This window comes from Perca fluviatilis, chromosome 16, assembly GCF_010015445.1.
Source record: "Perca fluviatilis chromosome 16, GENO_Pfluv_1.0, whole genome shotgun sequence".
Taxonomy (NCBI): domain Eukaryota; kingdom Metazoa; phylum Chordata; class Actinopteri; order Perciformes; family Percidae; genus Perca; species Perca fluviatilis.
In genome coordinates, this window is record NC_053127.1 from 24,022,326 (window position 1) to 24,047,447 (window position 25,122).

The window sequence follows — 25,122 nt, forward strand, 5'->3', positions numbered from 1 at the left end:
GCGAGAGGCACTCAGAAAAGATGTAGGATACACTTACTGCCATCATAGTCGGTGGTGGCAAACTGGGAGCTCTGGTTGCCACACCCAGCACTGTTGCATGCCTTCATTTTGAGCTCATACCAGGTGGCCTCACGCAGCTCACTGAGGAAGAGCTGAGTGGTGGAGTTGGCTTTGAGACTCTGCCACACCCAGGTACCCTTGGGCCTAAAGTCCAGCATCATGTCAGTGATGGGGCAGCCACCGCTGGTCCAGCCCTGCAGGTTGAGCCCGGCATGAGTGGAGTTGATGTGGGTGAGCAGCGGCTGATCCTTATTGAACACTGGTTCTGTAGAGAAGAGTGGCAAAGACACAGAACAACAGGAGGTTAGAAAGGAGGGTGGCAATGCCAACAAAGCAATATAATATGTCTGTATATATTTGTGATCTTTTAATCTGGGAAAAACACTATCATTATTGGTACTATTTTACATGAAGACAAACAAATTCCCTCCACATTTCATTTACAGTCATTTTGCCTTAAAACAAACAAAATCAAATAGGATGGAACAGCAAGAGCCAAAAACAAAAAGCAACCTACAAGACAACTTTTGAGGCCCCAGAGTTCTAGTCTGTTTCCTGCTTCACTCACATGTACTGTACAACACTTTTGCTTCCACAGCTCACCTCTTCCATGTGTCTTAGCCTCAATGATCTCACTGATGCGCCCTGAGCCCACGCTGTTCTTGGCGGCCAGCTTGACCTTGTACCAGGTTCCACAGCGCAGATTGTCCAGCCTGAAGGAACGCTCACTGGAGCTGATGAACACATCCCTCCATTCCTCTGTGTTATCCACAGAATACTGCAGCACAAATCCTGCAGAATCACACAACACAAGTCATTTAGAACAACTGCTGTAAATCCAAAAAAAATCTAAGACTTGCTGCTGCTACTACATCTGTTGGACACCAGGGGGCAACAGTCAGCTAGATTCAGCTCTACTTTGACTACTTGCACAGAAACATTGTTTACACTGTTATTTAGTACAACTGACAGTAAGAGGGGGAAGCACATTGAAAAAGATCAGTCACAAAATCAGTTTTGTGAACAGTCACAAAATCAGAATTTTCTATGAGACAGCTACATGGTGGGCAGGTGCCTCTCTGTTCACAGAAAGTCTTACCTCTGATGGAGCTTCCCCCATTGTCCCCAGGGATCCAAGCCAGGGTGATAGAAGAGGTTGAGGTAGTGGAGACGGTCAGACGAGGCTGATCAGGAGGAACTGGATGTACACACAGAGACAGTGACTCAACAACATCATCACGACATCACAAAGCAAACACACCCTCCACCTGCCAATTCCACTCAAATACATGTACTTCTTCTGTTTCTTCTCACCTTGCACCACTAGATTGACTATAATGGTGTCAAAGCCCAGGGTGTTAGTGGCCGTGCAGGTGTAGTACCCAGAATCCTCCGCTTTGACTGAACGTAGCACCAGTGTGCCGTTGGATAAGATCTGCCGTTGACTATCAGCTGTCACCGGAATGGCGGAGTCCTCGCTAGAAAAGTACAGACAGGTTACAGATGTTAATCTCATCCCATAACTAAAGTTATTTTTTTCTCTCACATGCAGCAGTATTGGTCTGAGTGAGTCATGGCGCTGACATATTAAGTGGTATAAGATTAGCTCTGACCTGTCTTTGGTCCATTTAATTGTGGGGGCAGGTTCTCCCACTGAGCTGCAAGGCAGACGCACTTCCTTCATCCAGGGTGTGGTCACCGTGCCCCCAAAGGACAGGATCTTAGCTGGGACTACACACACAAAATATAAAGTGATTAAAATTGAATCTTTGACACATACTGACACACGGATGCTAGATACACCACGGCAAAACAAAAACTGCTTTGGCATCTCTCTCACAAAGATGTCTTTCTTCGTACTTCCCCGTCTGTTATTTGTTGAATAAGTCGCCCAGTTTGCCTACTTTACTCACTGCTGAGAGTAAAAAGCTGTAGCAAAGTGTTTTAGCGTAGCCCCTCCTCTACCCTCTTAGTTTCAGTCTCTTTTCTCCATAGATCCTCCCCTCTATTGATTCTCGCCTGCTACCTCTCTCCCCAAGGGTCATTTTACTGGATAGGCCCTGTTCATCACCACATAATTAACAACAGCGTTTCTCGCAACATAGCCGCTACTCAATCAATACTACGGCTGTCAATCAATAACAGAGAGCAGACAGGGAAAAAAGGAGAGAGAGTGAGGAAAGTGATCTGTGTACGGGAGATCATGTCGCCGTTTCATAGCCATTTTTTAGAGCGCTCTCTCTCATAACCTTTACAGGAATCTCTCTTGCCTTCTACTCCACTACAGGATCGCCCGGAGGACCCACCTTTCCCAGCAGGCTCCACTGTGACCTTTGAGCTGATGTTGCCTCGGCCGGCAGTTGTCACGGCTGCAGACCAGATGTGGTATTGTTTACCACGGGTAAGGTGCGTGATACGATAGAAGAGCATCTCTGGGTTGGCCTCGTACTCACTGGGGGCCTGGGAGAGAGGGCACGCAATGTCATGTTAGCAAACTGTGATAACACAGTGACACAACGGGCTCGGTGGCAGCTCTTGTACTCAAAACTCTACGAGACTAGAGAAGTATTGCAGGTTAAACATCTCAAATGGGTATTAAATAACACTTCTTCTTCTTGGAATAAAAAGAAGTGAATATTCTGCCAATAGGTCTTATTTCTAACATTTTAAACTATATATCTACATATCAGCACAGCTTGCTCTGACTGACGTATCTTGTGTGTAGGACAGGTGTTTAAATTTACTGAGTTCACAGGGAAAGTGTATTTTTTTTTTAGACATGTGAAATTCCTGTATGTTATATTGACCATTATTATTTCTACGTAGAATAATTTTCTACATAGAAATACAATAATGGATGTTCCCAAATGCTTCTGTTTGCACAGCGTTTCTTTTAGAATGAATTTTTAAGTCTTTGTTTCACCTTAAACATTGTTTAACTCTGATGTGTATTCGTATTCCACATGAATTTCCTTATTGCTTAATTGAATTTAAGCATCCAGATGTTTTCTAAGTTTTTTATTTCTCTTGTTTGTACTTGCTGGTTCTTTGAATAGGGATATATTGATATTGTTTCCCAGTTATGAGTGACTCATGACTCACTCCACCTCTTTGTTCATGTAGATTGCCCTGTGAACTCAGGCAGGAAAGAATTTCGACTGTCTTGACTGAACGATGATAAAGGGAAATGTTATTTTGGTTCAATTCGCTCGTTGATTTATTCATTTACCTTTGCCACACAAGTTAAATGTTTTGAGTGAGTGACCGCCTTTTGCAGGACAAATTAAGTGTTGTGCTACACCGTAGAAATGAAATTGCATTTAAGGTTATTAGATTTGTAACAGTGTTTTAGAACTTCTACTGTACAATTAAGTATTAATTAAGATAAATAGTAAGATAAATAAGTGAAATAAAAACATGTATCAAGATTGAGTGCATGATTTCCTGGTTAGTTTTTTCTCCTTGTTTTTGTGACAACAAAGAATAGAGCAGATCACTCTACTAGTCCATATAAATTCAATTATTTCACCTCATAAGTGGGTTAAGAAAAATTAAATTATGTGTTCCTGTTTTTCCTACAAACAGATTTTTGAGAACATATTCACACATACACCTGCAGGCACGCAAACACACATGCCAACCCGCGCACAAAAACACTGTTGTCTCTCAAGTCGATCCTCTGTTCTATCTCTTTAATCTGTTCATCTCTCAGTGTTCATCTTCAGTTCCTTCACCATTTGCTTTTCCCTCTATCCCCCTCTGTCTAGCTCAGTGAAGAGGAGAGGATGAAGGGACGGAGGGAGGGAGGACGTACGTGTGTGTGTGTGTGTGTGTGTGTGTGTGTGTGTGTGTGTGTGTGTGTGTGTGTGTGTGTGTGTGTGTGTGTGTGTGTAGGGGGTGCGTTCGAACATTCCTCCAGCATAGCGGCGGTGTTGTGGTGATCCAGGGAGTGATACAAGGAGATAATGAAAAGACGGACAAAAGCACTCTCATCTCGATGTGACTGATACCCTCCTCTGCTCCTCCCTTCTTCCCAGCCTGTCTCTCACTCTCTCCCTCATCACTCTATTTTTCTCTCATTTCCCCCTTGGTCTCTCCCTACCTCTAATGGTGTTTCTCTTTCTCTCTCAACCTCCTTTCCCCCACCCTCGCTTCCTGCCTCTCTCCTCCCTGCCTGTGCTCATTTACATGGCACTCATGCACAGAGAGGGAGGAGTATTTGTGAATAATAAGAAAGTGAGATGCTTATCCTGATATAAGATTTCACTGTGTACTGGTGTTTGTGTGCACATGACCTAACCACAACTGAAATTCCGCAAACCTGTGTATAAATAGAAAATGTTGAAATGTGATGTCTGTGTTTGTGTGTGTGCGTATGTGCGTCTGATGCGGCAGTGTGCATGTGTGAGCTTGTTCTCTGCTTCATTTGCATATCTACGTCTCATCACGTTGCCAAGACAACCTCATCTGTTCATCTGGGAGGGCAGGAAATAAAGCGATGGTGCAAATACGGTGAAAGAGAGACACTTGCAAAGACACACACACTCTACAGGTTCAATTAATAATAGTGGTTACAAATTAATTATTTCCATTGGAAGATTTTTATCAAGTTTACAAATTCCTTGCTTCTCAATCACCTAGAAACATTTTCTACTGGCCACTCATGAGTCACACCCACAGAGGAAGGACTTACCGGCTGCCCAGACCCCGGACTGGAGCAATAGATGGTGTACTTGCGGATAACACCGTTTGGTTTGTGAGGAGGCAACCAGGATACAACCACACTACTCGGAGAGGAGGGAACTGCCTTGATGCCAGCCGGTGGACCAGGAACTATAGAAAACACATAGGAACATCAGCAAAGCGGGCATGCGTGTGCTTCCAGTGTGTGTTTTTGTTTGTGCGTGCACATGTTGGGTGTTGGATGCCTATTAAAGTGAGCTGGCTTGTTTGCAGATTGCTAGTCTTATCCTGCACTAAGCCGCTCTGGGAAGGACTTGGAAGAACTCCCTTTGGGTGAACGGCAGTGACATATGTTCATTCAGACATTGGTCAGCAGTTCTGACTCTGTGACACCCATCATTCTCTTAACTCTCAAACCCACAAACAGATTAGACACTAGTGTCTGATCCTCTGCTAGCCACTTAAGCTTGACACTGGACACCCCTTAATACTCTCATTGCCATCTAAGAGGCGTAAGAAGGGTTTAAAATGGATGCACACTTCACAAAAAAAAAACACATCAAGACTGTGGATACTGTGAAAGGTAAACAATGCTTTTGTCACATTGGCCCTACAGTCCGGGGTTCAGTGTCAAGCCTATTCAATCCCCACCATAAATATGACTTGCACTTGACAGTGGGCCTCATCTGGAGCCTATAGAAGGTGGCTACCGCAGTGTTAGACCCAGCTCTCTAAACCCAACCCCCCACCCCCCAATTCTTTTTTCTTTTATGTGAGGCCCCCTGATCCAGTCATTCAACCAGCCCATGCACTCGGACTCCTTCACTTTGCACATAACATGAGCAGGGATAAAAATAAAAAATAAAACTAGGATAGATGTAGCAAGGGAGGTATTAAAAGGATGAAAGAATGGCAAGAATGATAGGTGCAGTTCCTGGGGGAGTGATGATGATGGTGGTGGTGGTGGTGTTGGGGAGGGGCAGAAGAGGCAGTCATTATCATAACTGGACCTCCTTGTCAAAGTTGGAGTCGCAGTGGGAGGGGGTTGAGTCCCATCTGGTGCCCAAAATCTGCCCAGGACTTCAGGCACACATACAGACAGTCTTCTGCACAACCAGCATGGCCTGTGGCATGATGAGGAAGCGAGGCACAATGGTGTTCAGTGATTATCCCCACCTACATGAATATATTATGCATTACTCTGCCAATCAGAGGAGGATGTTATAGTAAAGGGCTAAGACACTCAACCAAATACACAGGACATGCAAGTCTAGCAGTCTAATTTAAATTGGCTGAGAAAAATAAATTATTGGATATGGCATTTCTATTGTCTTTTTTTGGAAGCCTTATTTGTTTTGTCAGGTTGTGTGATCATCTTACTATCTTTCCATCTTCAACCCCCAGGCCCCTCCACCCTCCTCCTTTATAAAGAGACATGGATCTGGCTGTAATCCCGCCTCCAATGGTGTAAGCAGAAAATTAATTCTCTCTAATCCAAGAGGAGTTAATCCCTATGCCTGTGGCAAGAGGGCTGGTGGAAGGGATGCGGGCCCAGGCTGATGGCTGACTCCTGGATGGTATATGCGTCGTGGGAGCACCCCTCGTACCCCCCCCAGTGTCTTCCGACAGCCCTCCCCTTAGTCCTGTGCCGTGGACCCAAAGCCTCTTAATTCTCATTAGCACTGCTAATGGAGCTTCCCAGCATAAATGAGCTTTTGTCTTGGGTTTGAGATACAGCCCAGCACTCTTTTTTTTAAATTTCTTTTATATATATATCCCCCTCCTATCCCCCAACTTCCTTTACCATCACCCCATACACTGTGCAAGTAAAGTTCATGCTTTCCTCTGTTTGGTTTTTTTGGACAAAAATATATTGATAAATAAGTTAAATGCTGAAATTATGCCTGCGTGTATACTCACGGTCCTCGCGGGTTTGGATATACAGGACATTACTGCGGACCCCGTCTCCAGCTTGTGTGTAGGCCAGCACCTGAACACTGTAGTTGGTGAACTTCTCCAGCCCTCGCAGCTCCACCTGTTCACGTGTTGTGGTGATATTCTGCATCTCTCCCCATTCTGAGGAGAACAGGACGGAAAAAAAAGTACTGTTGGTTATCTACATTAATATACTATGTTACGTTCCCTTCTCTAACAGCCATTGGCTTCAGTGGCTTTCCTGCAGGAGCTGCTAGTTTGGGAGGGTTAATTATTAATGTGACTACTATCGCCACTGTTCACCACACCCCCAACCGGCTCGTCAGACACCGCCTACCAAGAGCCTGGGTCTGTCCGAGGTTTCTTCCCAAGAGGGAGTTTTTCCTCGCCACTGTCGCACTGCTTGCTCTTGAGGGAATTACTGGAATTGTTGGAATTGTTGGGGCTTTGTAAATTATAGAGTGTGGTCTAGACCTACTCTATCTGTAAAGTGTCTCGAGATAACTTATGTTATGATTTGATACTATAAATAAAATTGAATTGAATTGAAAATTAATTGGCTAATGGGCTGATACCTGGGTAGGCCTTGGTTGAGGCCTAGCTTGAGGCCCAGATTGAGACCTACCCAGGTATCAGCCCACTCTTGCAGGAAAGCCATTTAAGCCAATGACAGTTAGAAAAGGGAGGGAACATAACCACTACATTGCTTTGCTAAATATGTTTTGGAGGAAATGTGATGACTGCCTGGATTGCAAGGCAGCAGTTGTAAAGAGGACGTTAAGGTGGATGGTTGGTTATACCAAGCACAAAACTTTAAAGCAGAGAACAGGATTTTTGTTTTGTGTCCCACACACAGTTTAAAAGCTACTAAATTACTTTGTTAAGGTTAAGAAAAGATTTGTTGTTTTGGTTAAATATTTAAAAAGTCAACGCGTCCTGTCTCGCTCCACAGTCTTTATTAGCCTGAACATTAGGGCGGCCCCCTCGTTTCGGCTTTCTTTAGTGGATTAATAATTTTTATGCTTTTTCATGCTGAATGACGTGTTTCCAAGAAACGTGTGAGCAAATCTCTGGTTAACACAAGATTTCAAGTGGTGTTTTTGCATGATTCTTTGTGTAGAAACTCAGTTTTACAGATGTGTCCATTAAATCAACTAATCGATTAGTCAACGAAATTTGTTAGTCGACAAATTGTTTTTTCTTCTAGAATTTCCTTAGTCCAGGACAACCCTACTAAACAAACCATAAAAATGTTATTTGATCTTTTGTTGCCATTATATGGATGTCATTTCCCACAAAACATATTCACTAATGCAAATTAGTTGAATTTCACCTTCATTTTTTAGGACTCAGGGTGGAACAGACATAGGAGCACAAACACACGCAACTACTGTAACTGTAATCTCATCCCATCAATATTGATGGTGTTAAAAATCTAAGACACAAAGAAACGACGGCAAATATGGACAAATTCAAAGACACACAGGAACAGGAAGTGCTTTGTGAGAAAGGTGTGGACACACATTAACACATTATGACTCACAACACTGGTAGGTGGGTGGGAGGGACGGACAGACGGTGGGTTTGGTGAAGTTTAGAATGAGATAGGTGATAATTACTCTGCATTGGCCACTGGGCCTGGCCCCCACAGCACCCACCTCCGTCAGGGAAGAGGGACCAAAACACAACCCGGTAGCCTTTCAGCACACCGTGCAGCGTCAGCCGTGGAGGCTCTGACCACGTGATCACCGCCTCGTCCGACGTCACTGAGATGGCTCGCACGTTCTGCGGAGGCTCACTGGGCACTGGAAAGAGCAGGGGGCGAGTGTTAGTGCTGCGTGTTTCAAATATATGAGCTTTAAGGTTCTTTTAACGATTTCTACTAGTCAAAAATCCTTGGTTATTGCTGTCGCTAAGAAGACCTGACTGATCTTGCATGGCGACTGAAGCATAGATAATTAATGACTACTCAACACGAACAACACACAGGCAATCTCTGCTGAAACAAATCAGTCAAAAAAGCTCATATTAGATCTCAAAAGCTCCTTGTTCAGTGCTAGCTTTTAGAGCACGGCGGGGAGAAAGAGAGGAGGTGTAGAGGGGGTTCGGTGGAAGGGATGAAAAGCACTGAGGGAGAGCAACGTACAACTGCACCTTTAAGGAGTTAAAATGCAGATGAGCAGGGCGGGGTGAGCTGAGAGGTGGAGGATAGAATCTGAAGGAAGACAATGTTCGTCTTTAAGGTAATTGCGGCTGTAGGAGCAGCTTCATAATACCTACGGTATCTGGACAATTACCATCACTATTACTGTTACCATGATCAGGGTGTCTGTCATTACTGTCCATATATTTCTGTCTAAAAATTCAGAGGATCAGCAGTGTCAGAAAAATATATGAAATAAAAAGATAAAATAGACAGAGGGAGTATGAGGAGGAAGAGAGGGGAACCAATGGGAGGAAGAGGATGATAAAGGAGAGGCAGAGTGGGCAGACATTTAGAGAGTAATGGGATTCCTTGTTCCTCTCTCGCTCTCTACCAGCCTAATGAGGGTGCTAATTAAAGTCAAAAGAAGAATGGGGGATGTGCTGTAAATTCATTTCTACCATTTCATTTGAGTATGTGCGAGTGCATGTGTGTCTATATATATATATATGTTAGCTAGGGTTAATGTGTCTGCCATCCTGTTGCTGCATTTGACTATATTTTCTATTTATTTTTGACAAATCAAAGAGATATGTTTTATGGATCTTTGAATTTCTCTCCCTCATGTCGTCCCACACTCACTCCTACACTCCCTTATCGTTAATCTTGCCATGTACGTTTTCATCCATCCCTCTCTCCTGGCTCTCCTACCATCTTCCAACGTGGTGGCGTTGATCTCAGTACTGGATGGACCCGTCCCGGCTCTGTTGAAGGCCTGGACCACTACCCCGTACTGGGCATACTTCTTTAGGTTGTCCAAGGTGTACACTTCACTGTCCCCTGTAGCTTTCATCTCCACTATGCTGTACTGGCCGTTGCTGCCTGGACCATTCTCTCTGTAACCGATCTGGTAGCCTCGGATCACCCCATTCTGCAGCTCCTTCTTAGGAGCCTGAAAGAAATGTGGTGACAACAGTTAATATTAAAGTCAAGCATGTCAAACTTAAACCTTGTTTAGCTGCATTAAAATCACTGGTGAGTTAGTTTGGAAATTGGCAGTAATATGTACAGTAATAATTTTATTATGATGTATCCATTTTTTCTGTTTCTTCGGTGACATTAAGGGGGATCACAATGTGCTTTCTGGCAGTTTGGATGATTTGAGCTCTGTTTGCATAACTGTAACTGATACCTTCACCAATGTCTAGTTGTTAGCGCAGAGTTCTTTGGCCTCGTTTGTCATTTGTTGACGAACTAGTCAGTTTGTGTATGTGCTTGTCACTCATAAGGCACTATGAACAGCGAAAGCTTAAACATTTGCATGTCTAAGCCTTAAATCTAGCTTAAGAATACAATAATTATTAAGCTTGTCACAATGCAGTGTATTAATAAAATAAACATTTAGTCGTGCCTAAAAAATGTAGGTTAAGACATACAGGACATAAATTAATTTTTCAGGACAGTATTAACATTTGAATGAACTGTTTTGCAGACAGAGGTATGTGTTCCCTGGGTATAATAATATATATAATGATACAATAATAGTGATTTTACCCTCCATGTAACCCGTATGCTCTGAGATGTCATCGGTTGGAGGATTACATCCATCGGTGGCCCGTCAGGCGCTGTTGATGGAAGATGTCAAATAAAGTGTTACTGTCAATATTCTTAGCCCTCTTCCATACAGAGAAAAAGTAAGGCAGACAGAGAAAAAAAAACAGACAAAAGTGATTTCTATAGGAAAAAACAATCACTTACGTGCTTCCTCAGTACTGATTGTGAGCTCTTTGCTGGGAAGGCTGCGGCCTATCTTGTTGTAGGAGTACATTCGAATGCTGTAAACACAAGCCGGGTGCAACTCTACAATGTTGGCCTGGTTGTTGGTGGGTGAGATGTTTCTGGTTGTATACATGTGATCCCAGGAGTCTGTCAAATACAAACAAGAAATAGATTTTTAAGATGCTTATCTTTAAAGAAATCTGACAAACATATTTAAATTTAGGATACATACCTGACTTGTTCTTGTACTCAATGTCATAGCTTGTGATGATGCTGTTTCCATCAAACCTTTGGATCCAGCGCAGGTTCATGCTCCTGTCCTTCACCTCCCTTACTTCCAGTTCAGGGGGATCTGGTGGTTCTGTGTGTGAGAGACAGGGAGAGAGGAGGTGAGAACATTTCCCCACTGGACAGTTTACATAGCCACATCTATTGCTGTTGTGATGAGGCCTAATGTTTCATTAAATTAAAGAAGATTTTGAGACGTGAACAGCATGCGTGGTAGAGATACCTTGCACAGTAAGTTGGATGAGCCCTCGACCCTCTCCATAGGAGTTGATGGCGTGGCAAGAGAAGAAGACAGAATCTCCTCGCTCGGCTGGGTTCAGCTATCAGCATCAACACAAACAGGAAAAGGTTACAATGTCACACAGTGATCTTCTCTAACTCCCAGCAATAATGCGAAATTTCCCAAAAGTTAAGAGGTGAGAGACATTATGTAGCATTAGTGCTTTGAACTGCCTTATGTAGCCTTGTTTTGAAAAATGCACAATCTTATTTCACAGAAAAAACCCAGGCAGAATTTATTTTAAGACAAAATTACTATGTATTTTTTAACCAAATAACTTATTTCCATTACTCTTTGCTGTATATTCTTCAGGTGTGAGGGCATTTTGCTAAGTTCAGGGTCTGCTGGGTGTTGTATTCTGTATCTGACCTTAAGTGTAGAGATGACTTCGTCCCCCTTCTTGTTGATGGTTATGGAGTAACGGGGGTTTCTCTCAGCATCGATGACGGTGTCTCCTCTCTCCCAGCGGATGATGATGGGCTGCTCGCCCCGCGCTGTGCAGTTCAGCTCCTTGGTCTGGCCCTTCCTCGCCATGGTGGTGTTGGGGTGGCTGGTGATCATGGCAGGAACTGAGCAGAATCACAGACATATGTCAGTGTGACAAATGGTATTATATGGAGTAATGAGACGAGGGAACAGAGATGTGGTATTGAAAACCGAGGATAAATTACAGATGTATAGACATCTCTATTTCTGCACTTCGTTCTCCATTTTCATTTCACGCTTCAAGCCCCGCTGGCTCTCTTACTCTGCCTCCTCCCTGTCTGCCTTCTTCTTCTACTCCTGATTCTTTTCCACCTCCTTTTCTCAGACATAGTTTATTGATTAAAGGGGTTCCTGTGGTTTTGTTTTCATCACTAATTCATCAGCCCTTTTCCCCACGAAACATTCAGTAGCACACAGGCCGGCAGCCGGAACACATCAATCAATAGCAAAGATACCCTCAGTTAGTATTGCAGGACGGAGACAAGGTTTTGTTAGGTTCAGTACAGGCCACATTAGCCTGGGGCAAAAGTGTATTTTAGAAGAGCTGATTCCCCTCCAAAAAGCTAAGGCTTGTCTCTGTGTAGAGTACATGTATAATCCAGGAGATGTGGTTCTGAAAGTGTTCAAGCCAAAGAGCGTATGATTGACACTTACTCTTGACAGTGAGGATCATGCTCTTACTGATGTCTGAGCCCACTCCGTTGGAGGCCTGACAGAGGTAGTACCCTCGGTCGTCTTCAAGCACGTGTCGGATGAGCAGAGAGCCATTTGACATGATCTGGATACGGCCAGTGAGAGGGACTGGGTGGTACTGCTGAGGGTTTCCTATACCTGCACCACACAAAGTACATGCATGATAGTGCTCGCTTTTTCCTCGTTCACATGATTTTGTTTATGATGTTGTAGGGAGGGATGCTGTTACCTTTGGCGTGTTTCCACATGACTTTTGGAGGTGGGTAACCCTCCACAGAGCAGTTGAGAACACCAGCTTTGCCATAGATACAATCTTGATTGTTGGGCTGCACCACGAAACGTGGTGGCACTGAGAAACAAAAAGATGTGATTAACCTAAATGGGAGAACTAAAAGAATGTCTTACAGTAAAAAGGTAGAAAATGGGAGTGTTCCTAAAATAACATGTACAATTTTAAGCTCTCTCTCTGCACATTAGATATCAAATCTGATCTGACCTAATTCATCATCATACCATACTCCACCGCTCAATCCCTCACCAGTAACAATCAACTGTCTTTCCCAGCTGACAGTGGCGGCAGCGTTGCTGGCGATGCAGGTGTAGTTTCCGTTGTGCTTCAGTGTCACCTTGGATATTTGCAGGGAGCTCATGAACTCTTTGGTCTCTATTGCGACGCCAGAGGCGGAGCCTGGCACGATGAGCTGGTCGTCTTTGTGCCAGGTGATGCGTATGGGCATGTCCCCAGATGACACCACACAGGCGATGTACATGAGCTTCCCCACTGAGGTAGAGGGGATATCGAAGGGCTGGATGAGCGGCGGCACTGGGGGAGAGAGGACGAGGGCGAGTCAGTGGAATAAGGGTAGCGATAGACGTAGAAGAGTGGCAGCGAGGCCATCTGGAGCAATGCTGAGAGAGAGAGAGAAGGTCATTGGCCAGTGGGCCCCTCTTCCCCCCCTTCAGCCCCCATCTCCTGCAGCCCATAATAGCTGCTCTGGTTAGAGTCCAATTGGCAGAAGGAAGTCATTTGGTTGCCATAGTAATGGAGGTTGGGGTGGGGGTACTACAGCTGAGACATCTGGGGGATTTAATCTAGGCTTCATTATTATTCATCTAATTAAATCACAGACACACTCACACGCAGTCACATGCACACACCCTTAAACACCTCTGCAGCTGCCCTGCTACCATCACTGCCCCACTCGCAGACTAAACAAAATACAGGCGCACACTGAAACATAAATCTGTCCTAAAACACCATCTACCTCTGTCAAGCATTACTGTAAAGCAGCACTGCACAACTTTGAACAGTGGTGTCTCCAATTGGCAGTAGTTAGGACCTCTGATACCCAGAAATTTATTTTGCTCACATCTGTAAACTGCACACATGCAGGTTTATTATTTGTTGTTGCTTTTTCCTAAAGGGACAAGAAAGGCAAATAACTCATATCAGCTATTTCAGCTTTCTCTGGACAGATTGCTTTCTCACTACTGTTTTAGAAGACATATTTCGGATACAGTGATGGGCGCAAAGAAATGGCCATAACAAGCAGGAAATCATCCCAATCAGATAGTCACTGGTGGGTCACTCTATCTGGATTAATTGGGTGTATTTGACATTGCCCAGTGTGGTTTTATCCCTTTGAATCTATTCTTCTCTTCACGCTTACCTTTGACAGTGACATGAACGGTCTGGTTGATTGACACCTGGGGCTGGATCAGGACGCTACACAAGTAGGTGCCCTCGTCCGCGCCCTTCTGCACGTCTGTCAGCCTCAGGGTGCCATTCTCAAACACCACTTGACGATGATTATCAGGCAGCTGCATGCCGTCCTTCAGCCACTTGATGGAGTAATACGGGTAGCCAATTACACGGCACGTTATGTAGGTGTTCCTGCCCGCCACTGCGGTGATGTCCCGCATGGGTCTGATTCGGGGTGGACCTGGAGACACAGGGAAGAGAGGGAGGGGATGGAGGGAGGAGACCGAGAGAGACACAGAGGTCGAAGAGGGGGGCAGATGAGGTGAGGGGGGTCATGGCAGAGTAAAGGGAGCGGCCACGAAGACGAGAGGTGAAGAGATAAAGGTTGAGGGATAGAGTGATTGGGGCAAGTTGACAGGTGGAGAGGGAGGTTAGTTATGCTCCCTTTACTAAAATCTGATTGAGGATATTTGTTGATTTTAATCTAATCAAATATTCTGTGTATCTAACTGATTGTGTATGTTTCTAAATTATCTTCAGATAGATAGATAGATAGATAGATATAGATAGATAGATTTACATTACATTTGGCCAAAATTGTGTCGAGACCCATATCTGACTTTTTAATTTCTATTTTACAATATGAATAATTGTATATGCCACATAAATGCAGAGTTTTCACGATAAAGGATATAAAAGCAGTCTGTGACTCCACAAGCCGTTTTTACTGCACAGTGAAAAGGCCAAAAAGACAGCTATGGCAAGAGAGCTAGTTATATCTAGCTAGCTGGTAAGAAAGCCATGGTTAGCTTTAGCTAAGGCTTAAACAAATTGTACTTACATACTGAATTTTCCCCCAGCTGTCCTTGAAAAATATCCAGTTTGATGAACCAACAAGTTGGTAAATCACTTTGTTATTCACATAACTAATATGAGACAAAGGTAACTTAGCTGAGTGGCTAGTAGCAGTAAACAAAATCTCAACTCTTGGATCAAGTAGAAATCATACTATTTGGTGTGGGGAAAATCACACATTTAAATCTTTTAAATTGTAAATTCATTTATATTTTTGATTTAGATTTGGAGACAGTTGATCCCTATGAACTATGGGCTGTAAATAATCCAAATCAAGTTATTTTTTTATTTTTCTGAAACAAACAAACTTACAGTAAAAATGGACATGAAAGCTGAAAGAACACAGATACTGCATTCTGTGAGTCCAGTATCTGCATTTTAAGGTAATCTTTAGGTTTTATGGCAAATATTTCTGTTTTATTATTTTATATTATTTATTTCATTATATATTTATCATATCTGTTTTGCAAGCTAAACATTTTCCTCAAAATCACTGCTTCTGTAGTTACTACCCTCTAGCTTTGTAGTGCAAGATAGCTAGATAGCTAGATAGATAGATAGATAGATAGATAGATAGATAGATAGTAACTGTGTGAAATGCAAACTAATCTATGCCTCTCACTAGCCCTTGTGTGTTTGTATAGAGTCAGGTGTAGAGTGCATTTATATTGAAAAGCAGACAGGCACCTCTTACGTTTATGCGCGCTTGGTACTCGGCGCTACCGGCCGAGTTGCGTGCGACGCAACGATACACTCCCCCATCTCGAATGAGCGGGCTGCTGACGTTGACGTGTGATACGGTCAAGCCGTCTGACAGGGTGTACTGGCTGGTCTTGTAGGTGGAGTCTCGGACCACGGGCTCGTCGTCCAGCGTCCAGGTGATGGAGGGGGGCGGGGCTCCTTTGGCCCCACACATGAGGGAGAAAGGCTCGCCGGGGTTCACCACCCGCTCGCTGAAGGAAGACACAATACGAGGAGTTCCATCTGAGAGGAGACAGAGAGGGAGAGAGTGAAGAAGAGAAAAAAGCAGCATTTAGATCTGTTTATGCCCATTTCTGCTGCATTTTGAAAGCCAAATGATTTTGTCTATTTATTCAATGACAAACAGTTCTGTGGTGTCCTTTTAATGCATCTATCAATGGTATTTGCAACAACAAACAATTCAGGCACCAGTATTCAGATGATGAATACAAGTCAACAGCTTTACATTTAAAGAGCATGGTTTCCTGTCACTTTGCTGTTACAATGCTGTGATAAAATGCCTGCTGTATCCCTGTTTATACAGAATGTGCACTTGTTTAGTTTTCCGACAGTCTCTGTCCACATACCCTCTAGCAGAATAATGGAAAAGTCCTGAGCAGTGTGGCCCTTTCGGGAGGCGAAGCATTGGTAGGCCCCAGAGTGGAACTTCTGTGCTGCAGTGATCTGCAAGGTGTCGTTGTGTTGTCCCTGGATGGAGATGTGCTGGTCGGGGACGATGGGCTCTGTGTTGCTGTACCAGTTGATGGTGTATTCTGGAGAGCCCTCCACAGTGCAGGTGAAGAACAGTGTGCTGCTGATGCCAGTTTTCAGATTCTTAGGGGACAAGGTCACTCGTAGTGGATCTGAGAGGACACATGTTGTCTGTTAGAACACAGATGTATTTCCAAAAACATACCTTTCCTATCTTTTGGTTTAAGCATTTTCTGTCTTTACATACTTTATTATAAGTTGGTATTGCTGATGCTTGACTCCTTTTTACTTTTTATATTCCCGGAACTTAATATCCACAACTTTAACTTTTTTTGTCATAAATGCAATATAAAAATAGAATTTTGTGGTACCACTGTGAAGTAAATTATAATTATAAGGAGTTTATCAGTTGTTGTTTGTTAATTTATTGGTGGTTAATAACCTAGTTATTAAGGCTTAACAAATCAGTAATTATCCATCAGATAAAAAGACATTTTGTGTTGCCAGATGTGTGAGTAAACATTTAAATTATACTCTGCTAATTTAACTGCATATACACATATTAGGTTATTATACTCATTTGCAAAACATAAAAAATGTATTCATTAATTTATACACACATTTTAAATCCTCTTTAAGTATGTTTTATTGTCAAGCGATACCAATTATCATTCAACTGGATTCAAAGTGTGACACATGGATTCATGGATACAGTAGGCGTTTACATTCATAGAGACGGCAAGAAAGAGAGAGAGAGCACAATCAGCGGTGGTGACTCCATCAGTTCGACGCACTCATTAAAAAAGCAGCTGGAGATATCTCTTCACATCTCTGTCCACTTGTGTGTGTGTGTGTGTGTGTGTGTGTGTGAGAGAGAGAGAGTGTGTGTATGTACGTGTGTGTGTGTGTGTGTGTGTGTGTGTGTGTGTGTGTGTGTGTGTGTGTGTGTGCGTGCACAAATGTCAGTGAGCAATAAGGCAGCTGGTGGTGTGTGCTGGGGGGCATCACTGTGCCTCCCAACCCCCCCTCACCCTGTCAGAGTCACAGAGTGTGCTGCCATGATGTGCCCACTGGCAAAGCCTACCGCCTCTTTATTCTCTCGCTCTGTCTCGCCTTCTCCCGCTCTTGTTTCTTTGTATACTTTACACAATGTACATTTATCTCCGCCCCTCTTGTTATCTTGTTATTACATTGTAGATAATGTCATTCCAGCACTGTCTGGATGTCTGATCGTCCCTTCTGTGACCCCTCGTATTTATCTCCGTCTTCCTCACCCTTCTCCCTGATGGTGAATGCTGCTGGCAGCTGTGTTACGGATTCAGTCTCAGTGAATTACTGCCCTGTCTCTCTTTTTGAGACCTGATACGACAGGGCATCATACAGTTCACACACATGTTTGTTACAGACACACTCTAGGTGTGACTTATATGTGTGCCTCAAACCAAAGGAGAGGATTTTGTGAATGTGTCCATCTGCCAGGCTGATTCCCTGAGAAGACAGCGTGGGAGTCTGTCAGGTTGTTTAGCGATAGAGTTGTGTGTGTGTTTGTGTGTGCGTGTGTGTAGTTGTGCTCACAAACCTATAACGTGAAGCTGTCCAGACACCTCCTTTGAGCCAAAACTGTTGGTGACTTCGCATGCGTAGCTGCCGCTGTCTTCCTGCTTCAGGTCACTGATCGTCAGCCCTGTCAAACGCCGTGTCCAGCGGGCATCCGAGGGCAGCGGGCGACCATCTTTTAGCCAACGCACGGTGGGGCTGGGGTACCCTCCCGCTATGCAGGGGAGCTCGATACTCTGGCCTGCGTGCACCTCCCCTGCTTGGAAACTGTCCAGGATGGTGGGTGAGGACTCGTTGGGGTCTGAAGGGCAGAGATAGGATAAATTTTTTTTTCAAGACAAAGAGAAATGTTAGACTAACTTGAGTAAACTGACACAACACCAAGCTGCTCACCCATCACAGAGAGTCTCGCTCCGTTGCTTTGGCGCGTCTCGCCGCTGTACTTATGTTTGGTGATGCACCGGTATGTGGAGAGGGCATCCTCCTTCTGAACATCAGAGATGTAAAGAGCCCCAAAGGTGGTCAGCGAGAACCTGTTACCTGAGGAAGACATCCAGTGAAGACTTACATTAGTTTTCCCAAAGGAAACCTGCTGACAGACAGAAACACGCTGTAAAAAACCTGCACTAAGACGATCGCTCCGGTGCAAATGCATTGTACTCATTGCAAAACCATATTTTGCTAAGGACAAACAGCTGCCTGAACAGTTGGCACTACCTGCCTGATAATGTTGCTTCCCAAAAGCTGGCATTCTTTCAAGGCCTGGAGGACACACAGCGGTCACTTACACCACCCATAGACATAGCAGAGACAGATTTACTGCCCCTCCATACACAATGTAAAACTCTTATGCACAATCATCACCAAACTATCTCAATGTTCTTCCTTTTAAGTGTGGTGAGAAAAGTGGAAGGCCAAAGATCAAGTGTGCCACTATGTGATGAGAGCTGCCTGTTCTCTTTCATAGCATTTGTTTCGTGTCTCACATTTTATGCTGCATTCATAGAACCGTGGTTATGTAAATACCTCCATGTTTTCATGCTGTGCCCATTGATTAGAGGAAGAGAGGGAAACACATGCAATAGCAATTGTCTTGCTAAAAGTGTGACATATTTCAGAAGGGTTGCCGCTATACAATAAGGTTAGTTTACATCACTTGTGTCTTTTAGCATCTACAGACCAGCAGCTGGATCGGCCGCATTCAGGTGCACCTGTGTGTTTATCAGCATCAATATTTTATCTACAAGCTCTGTATTTGTCGGGGTCTTGCAGAGGGGTTGAGTAGGAATACTGAAGGTAGCAGTTATGGACTGTGCATGTGTTTGCATGGAATATACCGAATGACCCGAGAGGGAGGCACAGGCTGCAATTTCACAGCAGCCTTTGTTTGCCCCCAGAATGAAGCCTTACAGGATAATGAGCACTTTAAGACTGCTACTCCCACAACACCGACGACTCGCCTGTCACAACACTCTGACATAGGCAGGGAAGAGAGAGAGAGAGAGAGAGAGAGAGAGAGAGAGAGAGAGAGAGAGAGAGAGAAAAAAAAAAAAAAAAAAAAAAAAAAAAAAAGAGAAACGAGAGAAAAAAAAAAAAAAAAAAAAAAAAAAAAAAAAAGTCAGCTGGATCTGTCAAAGCCAGACTTTCTGTCTTCAGCAGGGGCCAGAATTCATCCCTCTGAAACAACCCTGATTAAACACACACACACACACACACACACACACACACAACATTATTTCCCTTATTATCCATACATCTTAAGTGAGTAGCTTGTACATAGAATCAGTCTATCTTTAGTCGACTATCTCCATCTCTTTGTGTAAACCCTCTCATCGTCTCTCTCTCTCTGTCTCTAAGCAGAGTGGCAGACAGAGTAAAATATTAATTACTAAATCACTGTGCTCCCTCAGCTTTTATTCATGCTGACTTGACTAGATAACGAGAAACTGAGCCAATGTGAATTATATACACACACTCACACACATATAGACACGAACACACACACACACAGCTGCAGCAAAACATGCAGACATGCATGCATGCAGGCGCAGTTGTTAGTGTTGCGTAATTCTTTATTTTTTATTTTATTTGTTTTAATTGTGCCACATTTACATTATACCATAATGCTACAGTGTCTATCTATCTGGGAGTATGGCAATTTTATTTGGCAAGTATTTAACATTTTTAAACCTGTAGTTTTACCCCTGCTTTAACTCTTCCACACACCTTGAAGAAAGACACAGTCCTAGTTGGGACACCAACAGAGATCAGACATAGTACTTCACTTGAAGTACTTGATTCCAAATGACAGACTTTCACCAAAAACTGTACAGACTGAGAAGATAAGTTGACCCATGTTTTAAAAGTTATCTTTTGATAGCTATAAAACCATTAGTATGTGAGTTTTTTGTTTTGCAAAACACCACGAACTCAAAAACCATGGATCACTCATGGATCCTTGAAAAAGCTCTGAAGGAACCATTTAGAGGTTCAAGTATTTTTCATCAACTATAAATGGCTCTTTAAGGAGTTCTCTCACCCAGAAAGAAGCTTTTTGAAAGAAGCTGTATTGCCTAGAGGATGTCAACATTGTTGGATTTTGTATGAGTTCGGTCAGAGTCTCAATGAGATGCATTCATGGAAGAAATTGTGCAAAATTGTTTGCGTATTCCTGATGCAGATGGGGTCCAGAGGGGAACTATAGTAATATTAACTTGTAAGTGCCGGATCTGGAAGATTATGTGTATTTTTGACAGGACCAAAAATGTTAAAAAGGTACAGAAAAATGGAAATCATTATTCTCAAATTTAACCAAAATGTTAAACATACATTTACAAACAAAGAAACACAATATCTTAATTATAAAATATCTTTCAAAAAAAAAAGCTAGATTATTTCTCCTATACCCCTCCCTGATGTTTCGTTTGTAATTAGAAAGGTTTTTTTTCCATTTATAAGGCCATTTTTAATAATTATTGATTTTTTAAAGGCTAAAATTAGAAGAATGAAACTGCTCCTGTGACTTCTCAGTGACAGTACTGGGCAGCAACTGTATGCTGTTTTTATGTAATGTAAAAAAGTGCCATATGACTCGTACTGTATGTCCTTAGCAAACCTATCTTGTATAATAAAGGGTTTCTTTCACTTTATTTTTTAATCCAACAAAATGCCTGTGGCCTTACAGTCACACAGGCCAAACCTGCTGCTATGACAAATACCAAACAGGAGGAGAGAAAAGGGAAAATAATGGAAGTATAAAAGTGCGAGAGAAAATATAAGCATGATAGAGTCTATAAATAGCATACATACTGTAGCCCGTGTGCGTCCAAGAGCGTGTGTAAGTGAGTGCACAGTGTGTGTGCGAGTAAGTAGCAGCCTCATTTTCTCACATGCAAATGAAGGCGTCGGCGCAAAGATAACGAGGCCCATATTTCCACCTCCTCAGTGGGGCCATTATTTATTGATGTTCTGCATATTTCCCCCTCCCTCCCACTCTCACGCTTTCTTCATCCTTGTTGCTAGGGTCTTCTCACTGCCATCCTGTTACGATTTCGGTGTACTTTCAGTAATTATTAAAGCACAACGTGTTTGCAATCATCAAGGACGAAACAGTAAAACCCTCTGTGTTGTGTGACTGTGAAAATCATAATAGTGTATTGAAAGATGTCGGTGGAATTAGTGGGAAAAAAATATCATCAGTATGAAGTTGCTAAATATAGCTTTTTGGATGCAAGTAGGTTTTGTATCCAATATTTTCCAAAAGCATACAACATAACACACTTTCTTTTAGTTTTCTCATTTCCTGAGTCTCAATCTAGAGTTTGGTGGTTTGAAAGGCAGTTCATTCCAATGTTGTGCCTTACATTAAGGATAATAACATGAACTTATTTAGCCTTTAAACCCTCAGGACTCACAGAAAGTAATTAAAAATAACTTAGTAAACTTAATAAACTTAGTTGGACTTCTCTACCCTCAACAGGAAACTAATTTAGCTCTTGGAAGTGAATCTGACCTACATGCTTTAGAGTGGCAAATTGCCACACTATCTAGAATAGCCTATTTTAGGAGACAACCTTTTTCCTCTTTTAGCAGGAATAATCTAATGACACTAACCTGTCTGGAATACAGCTTTTCCAAAACAAAAACTAAAGAAAAATACAAACTGGCTGTATGATCGTGCAGCACTCACAGCTTTGAGTTAAAACACTGGCGTTCCTATGGGAGTTCCCAGTATGGACCCAATTTTTATCAGTTTGGAAAAGGCTAATGAGCTATCGAACTCACATCCCTGTTTCCCTTCTGGCAGAGCAGTACAATCTGATCCCTGGAGTCTCCAACTTACTCAACAGTGCTGGCGGTCAAAGGCAGTGGTTCCTTGCCTTGAAGGGCTCTCCCAGTTAAATGAAGGTTAGCGTATTTTCACTGCTCATTATGATGACTTTAAGCTAGCACAAGGAGAAAATGTGCCAAAGCAGCGGAGGGTCAGAGGCCTCACTCCTCCACAACAACAACAGTGTAAATCCTCAGAGAGATGCCCGCAGCACAACATGTTTATCCATTAAAGAGATGTGGTCTAAAGTTAAAAGATAAGAAGGAAATTTACTCTAAAAACTTATTCAAAAGGTTACCTTTAGGATTATGCTTAAAAAGAAAGATGGGAAGGGAGTTTCCCTGTCCATTTCAGTGAGCTGAAATATCTACACATTACCATTTAAGGCTTTAATAAGAGACAATACACATCAAATAGACTATTACTGTACATATAGACATATTTTGCTGCGATCACTGATATGAAAAGTGATTATAAAATAAAAGCTTAAATGTAATTTTCCTCTACTGAAATGTGTTCCTAAAACAGCAATGTACAGTTGCTTTCAAATTTGAATCAAAATTCTATTGTTGTGATTAAGTTTAACCCTGTAAACTGATTTATTTTCAACAATAAACCATAAACCGTTGGAAGAGGAAACAAGTTTAGCAAAAAAAATGCTTTAAAAATACAGAAACATTTTTGCTCCGGTAGATCTGAGTCCTCCTGTGAACTGCCAAAGGTGACGGTCAGGTTTGAGCAAAACTCTGATACACACAAACACAAATAAACACATACGGCACATGGACATGTTAGTCATTGTAATTTAGCACATCGATTATAATCCTCTGAACGCCGCTATTGATTATAAGCCTCCGAACAAAACAGTGGTCGATATTCTGACTTTGACGATGGAAAAATTGCATTTTGTTTGTCTACTTTATACCCCTGCTCTCAACAGTGAGTGTCAGAGAAGAATTTGAATGAAGGTGAGAAGAGAGAGGCGAGGAGGAGGGGATCAAAGACTTGTGACTGTCACAGAAAGAAGAAAGAAAAAAAATGCAGTATATTCCGGAGATATTCTCTGCGGTGCTGGAATGTGCTTGGTGCTCACAAATGCAGACATGCCAGGCACAAACACACACAGAAACACCTACCGGGCTTAAAATAGGACAAAAAATATTTCCCGGCTGGAATGAAAAATAATAAACTATGTTACAAAATTAGCACAGTGGAGTCAGTGAATGGCAGTGGTCCAGTTTTGCAGCAGAGGAATGTGTTAAAGTAGAAAATCAGCACTGAATGACTTGATTTAGAGAGGAATGAGCAGAGAAAGGAAGAAAAGACGGTAGGGGAGAAAAGCAAAGGGAAAGATGGAGGGTAAACTGTGGAGGAGATAACAGTCCATGTCTGTGTTCTCCCCTCCTTTCAAACCTTTATGCAAAAAAAGGGGTGTTGCATCTGTATTCAAAGCGAGAGCCCACTCCACCCTCCTTTTGCTCTCTCCCCTCTCTCTGCTGTGTACATTAAAAGCCCAAGTAGAAGCAGGTGTCAGCCAATTAAAATATATACACTTTCCTGGCTTTCTACCGCACACTTACTTAACATCTATGAATGGCGCCCTCTTAACTCCTTTCATTTTACGTTCAAAGCAGGTTTTATTGGCACAACTGATGTGTAACAACTTATTGTGCAATGGGAGCCCACCCCACTGCATCTCCTCCATAAAAGGGACTTTGTTAACACGACCAAACTGTTCAGACAGAGTACGAGTCACGCTGCCAGTTAAGACTAACACTGCATGAGCAATATCTGACTCTCAGCATTCAATTCTCTCCTTTTTCCCCTCTCGCTTCTTCTCTGTCGCTTGTTCATTTTCTAGAAGGGGAGATGCAAGACGTAGAAGGAGCCGCAGCTCTGTCATGTTTTCATTAAAAAGCCACGCTTCACTGTCTAATCCTAACTGCTGTCCTCTTTCCTAACCAATTCTGACTGCTTACCTCATCTTTCAATCACATTCACCCTGCCCTGCTCCTTGCTACTGTGTTGCGTTGTGCACCGCTCCCACCCTGAGTGGAGAGGACGTTAAAAAAGTTGAGGGGACGGAGGTGAGGAGCGGACAAAGGTGGAGGTTGACGAGAGAAAGAGGGATGAGAAAGACTAGACAGAGCAGAGTCCAGTTACCACTGCGATTGGACCACGTCTCTTCTGCTTCACTTGACTGCTCTGTCCCAATTTGCCCTGTTTGACTTTAAACAGTAAACACTGGGGGAGGGGATGATGCAGAGGGGGGGCTATCGAGAGACTGAATGGCCAGTCATGGACAGACATTAAGCTGATCGTATGCAAAAGTAGTCTAACTCAACGCAATGCCGCAGAGACGCCATGTTCCCCCCCATAAACCCACCCTAACCAGACAGGCCGACGATGCTGCATAAAGCTAAATGGACCATCTCAGTTAGAGGGAGCGCTGAGGAGATTAGGCATCAGTAGAAGCATCAGAGGAAACGAGGGATGGAGGGGAAGACGGTGGGAGGATAGGAGAGAAATGGGGAGAGATGTAGAAATAGGACTCCATTATTCATGATGTGTGTTTCATGTGCTTGGTGACATCTGGGACAGCAGTGATAATGAGAGTCCCGGGAGAGAAAAACCACACACACACACACACACACACACACACACACACACACACACACACACACACACACACACACACACACACACACACACACACACACACACACACACACACACACACACACACACACACACACACACACACATCCCAATGCACAGCACCATACAGAAGTGTGCCACCGTGATCCAAACACCTACCCTTCGACTGGATACCCCATAAACTCTTATTGAACTGTTGATCGCATGTGAACTGAGGCTCA

At 43.1% G+C, this 25,122-nt stretch overlaps 1 protein-coding gene across 3 annotated transcripts in view; it reads right to left on the bottom strand.

Annotated features, from left to right (window-relative positions):
• LOC120543934 (Down syndrome cell adhesion molecule-like protein 1 homolog) overlaps positions 1-25,122 on the bottom strand; it is a 55,797-nt gene that overhangs the window by 7,032 nt on the left and 23,643 nt on the right. Inside the window, exons 4-26 of one of the 3 annotated variants that reach the window (XM_039777359.1) lie at positions 18,307-18,453; positions 17,936-18,214; positions 16,233-16,508; positions 15,592-15,888; positions 14,018-14,290; positions 12,886-13,170; positions 12,577-12,696; positions 12,309-12,485; positions 11,538-11,737; positions 11,112-11,208; positions 10,833-10,961; positions 10,580-10,747; positions 10,376-10,446; positions 9,533-9,773; positions 8,298-8,483; positions 6,664-6,819; positions 4,754-4,893; positions 2,367-2,520; positions 1,674-1,791; positions 1,375-1,538; positions 1,160-1,258; positions 664-852; positions 38-325 (exon numbers count right to left, since the gene is read on the bottom strand). In XM_039777359.1, coding sequence (XP_039633293.1) covers positions 38-325; positions 664-852; positions 1,160-1,258; positions 1,375-1,538; positions 1,674-1,791; positions 2,367-2,520; positions 4,754-4,893; positions 6,664-6,819; positions 8,298-8,483; positions 9,533-9,773; positions 10,376-10,446; positions 10,580-10,747; positions 10,833-10,961; positions 11,112-11,208; positions 11,538-11,737; positions 12,309-12,485; positions 12,577-12,696; positions 12,886-13,170; positions 14,018-14,290; positions 15,592-15,888; positions 16,233-16,508; positions 17,936-18,214; positions 18,307-18,453 — 4,254 coding nt within the window. Of the gene's footprint in view, positions 1-37; positions 326-663; positions 853-1,159; positions 1,259-1,374; positions 1,539-1,673; positions 1,792-2,366; positions 2,521-4,753; positions 4,894-6,663; positions 6,820-8,297; positions 8,484-9,532; positions 9,774-10,375; positions 10,447-10,579; positions 10,748-10,832; positions 10,962-11,111; positions 11,209-11,537; positions 11,738-12,308; positions 12,486-12,576; positions 12,697-12,885; positions 13,171-14,017; positions 14,291-15,591; positions 15,889-16,232; positions 16,509-17,935; positions 18,215-18,306; positions 18,454-25,122 lie in introns of those variants that run through there. The other 2 variants (XM_039777360.1, XM_039777361.1) reach the window with 2 other exon arrangements.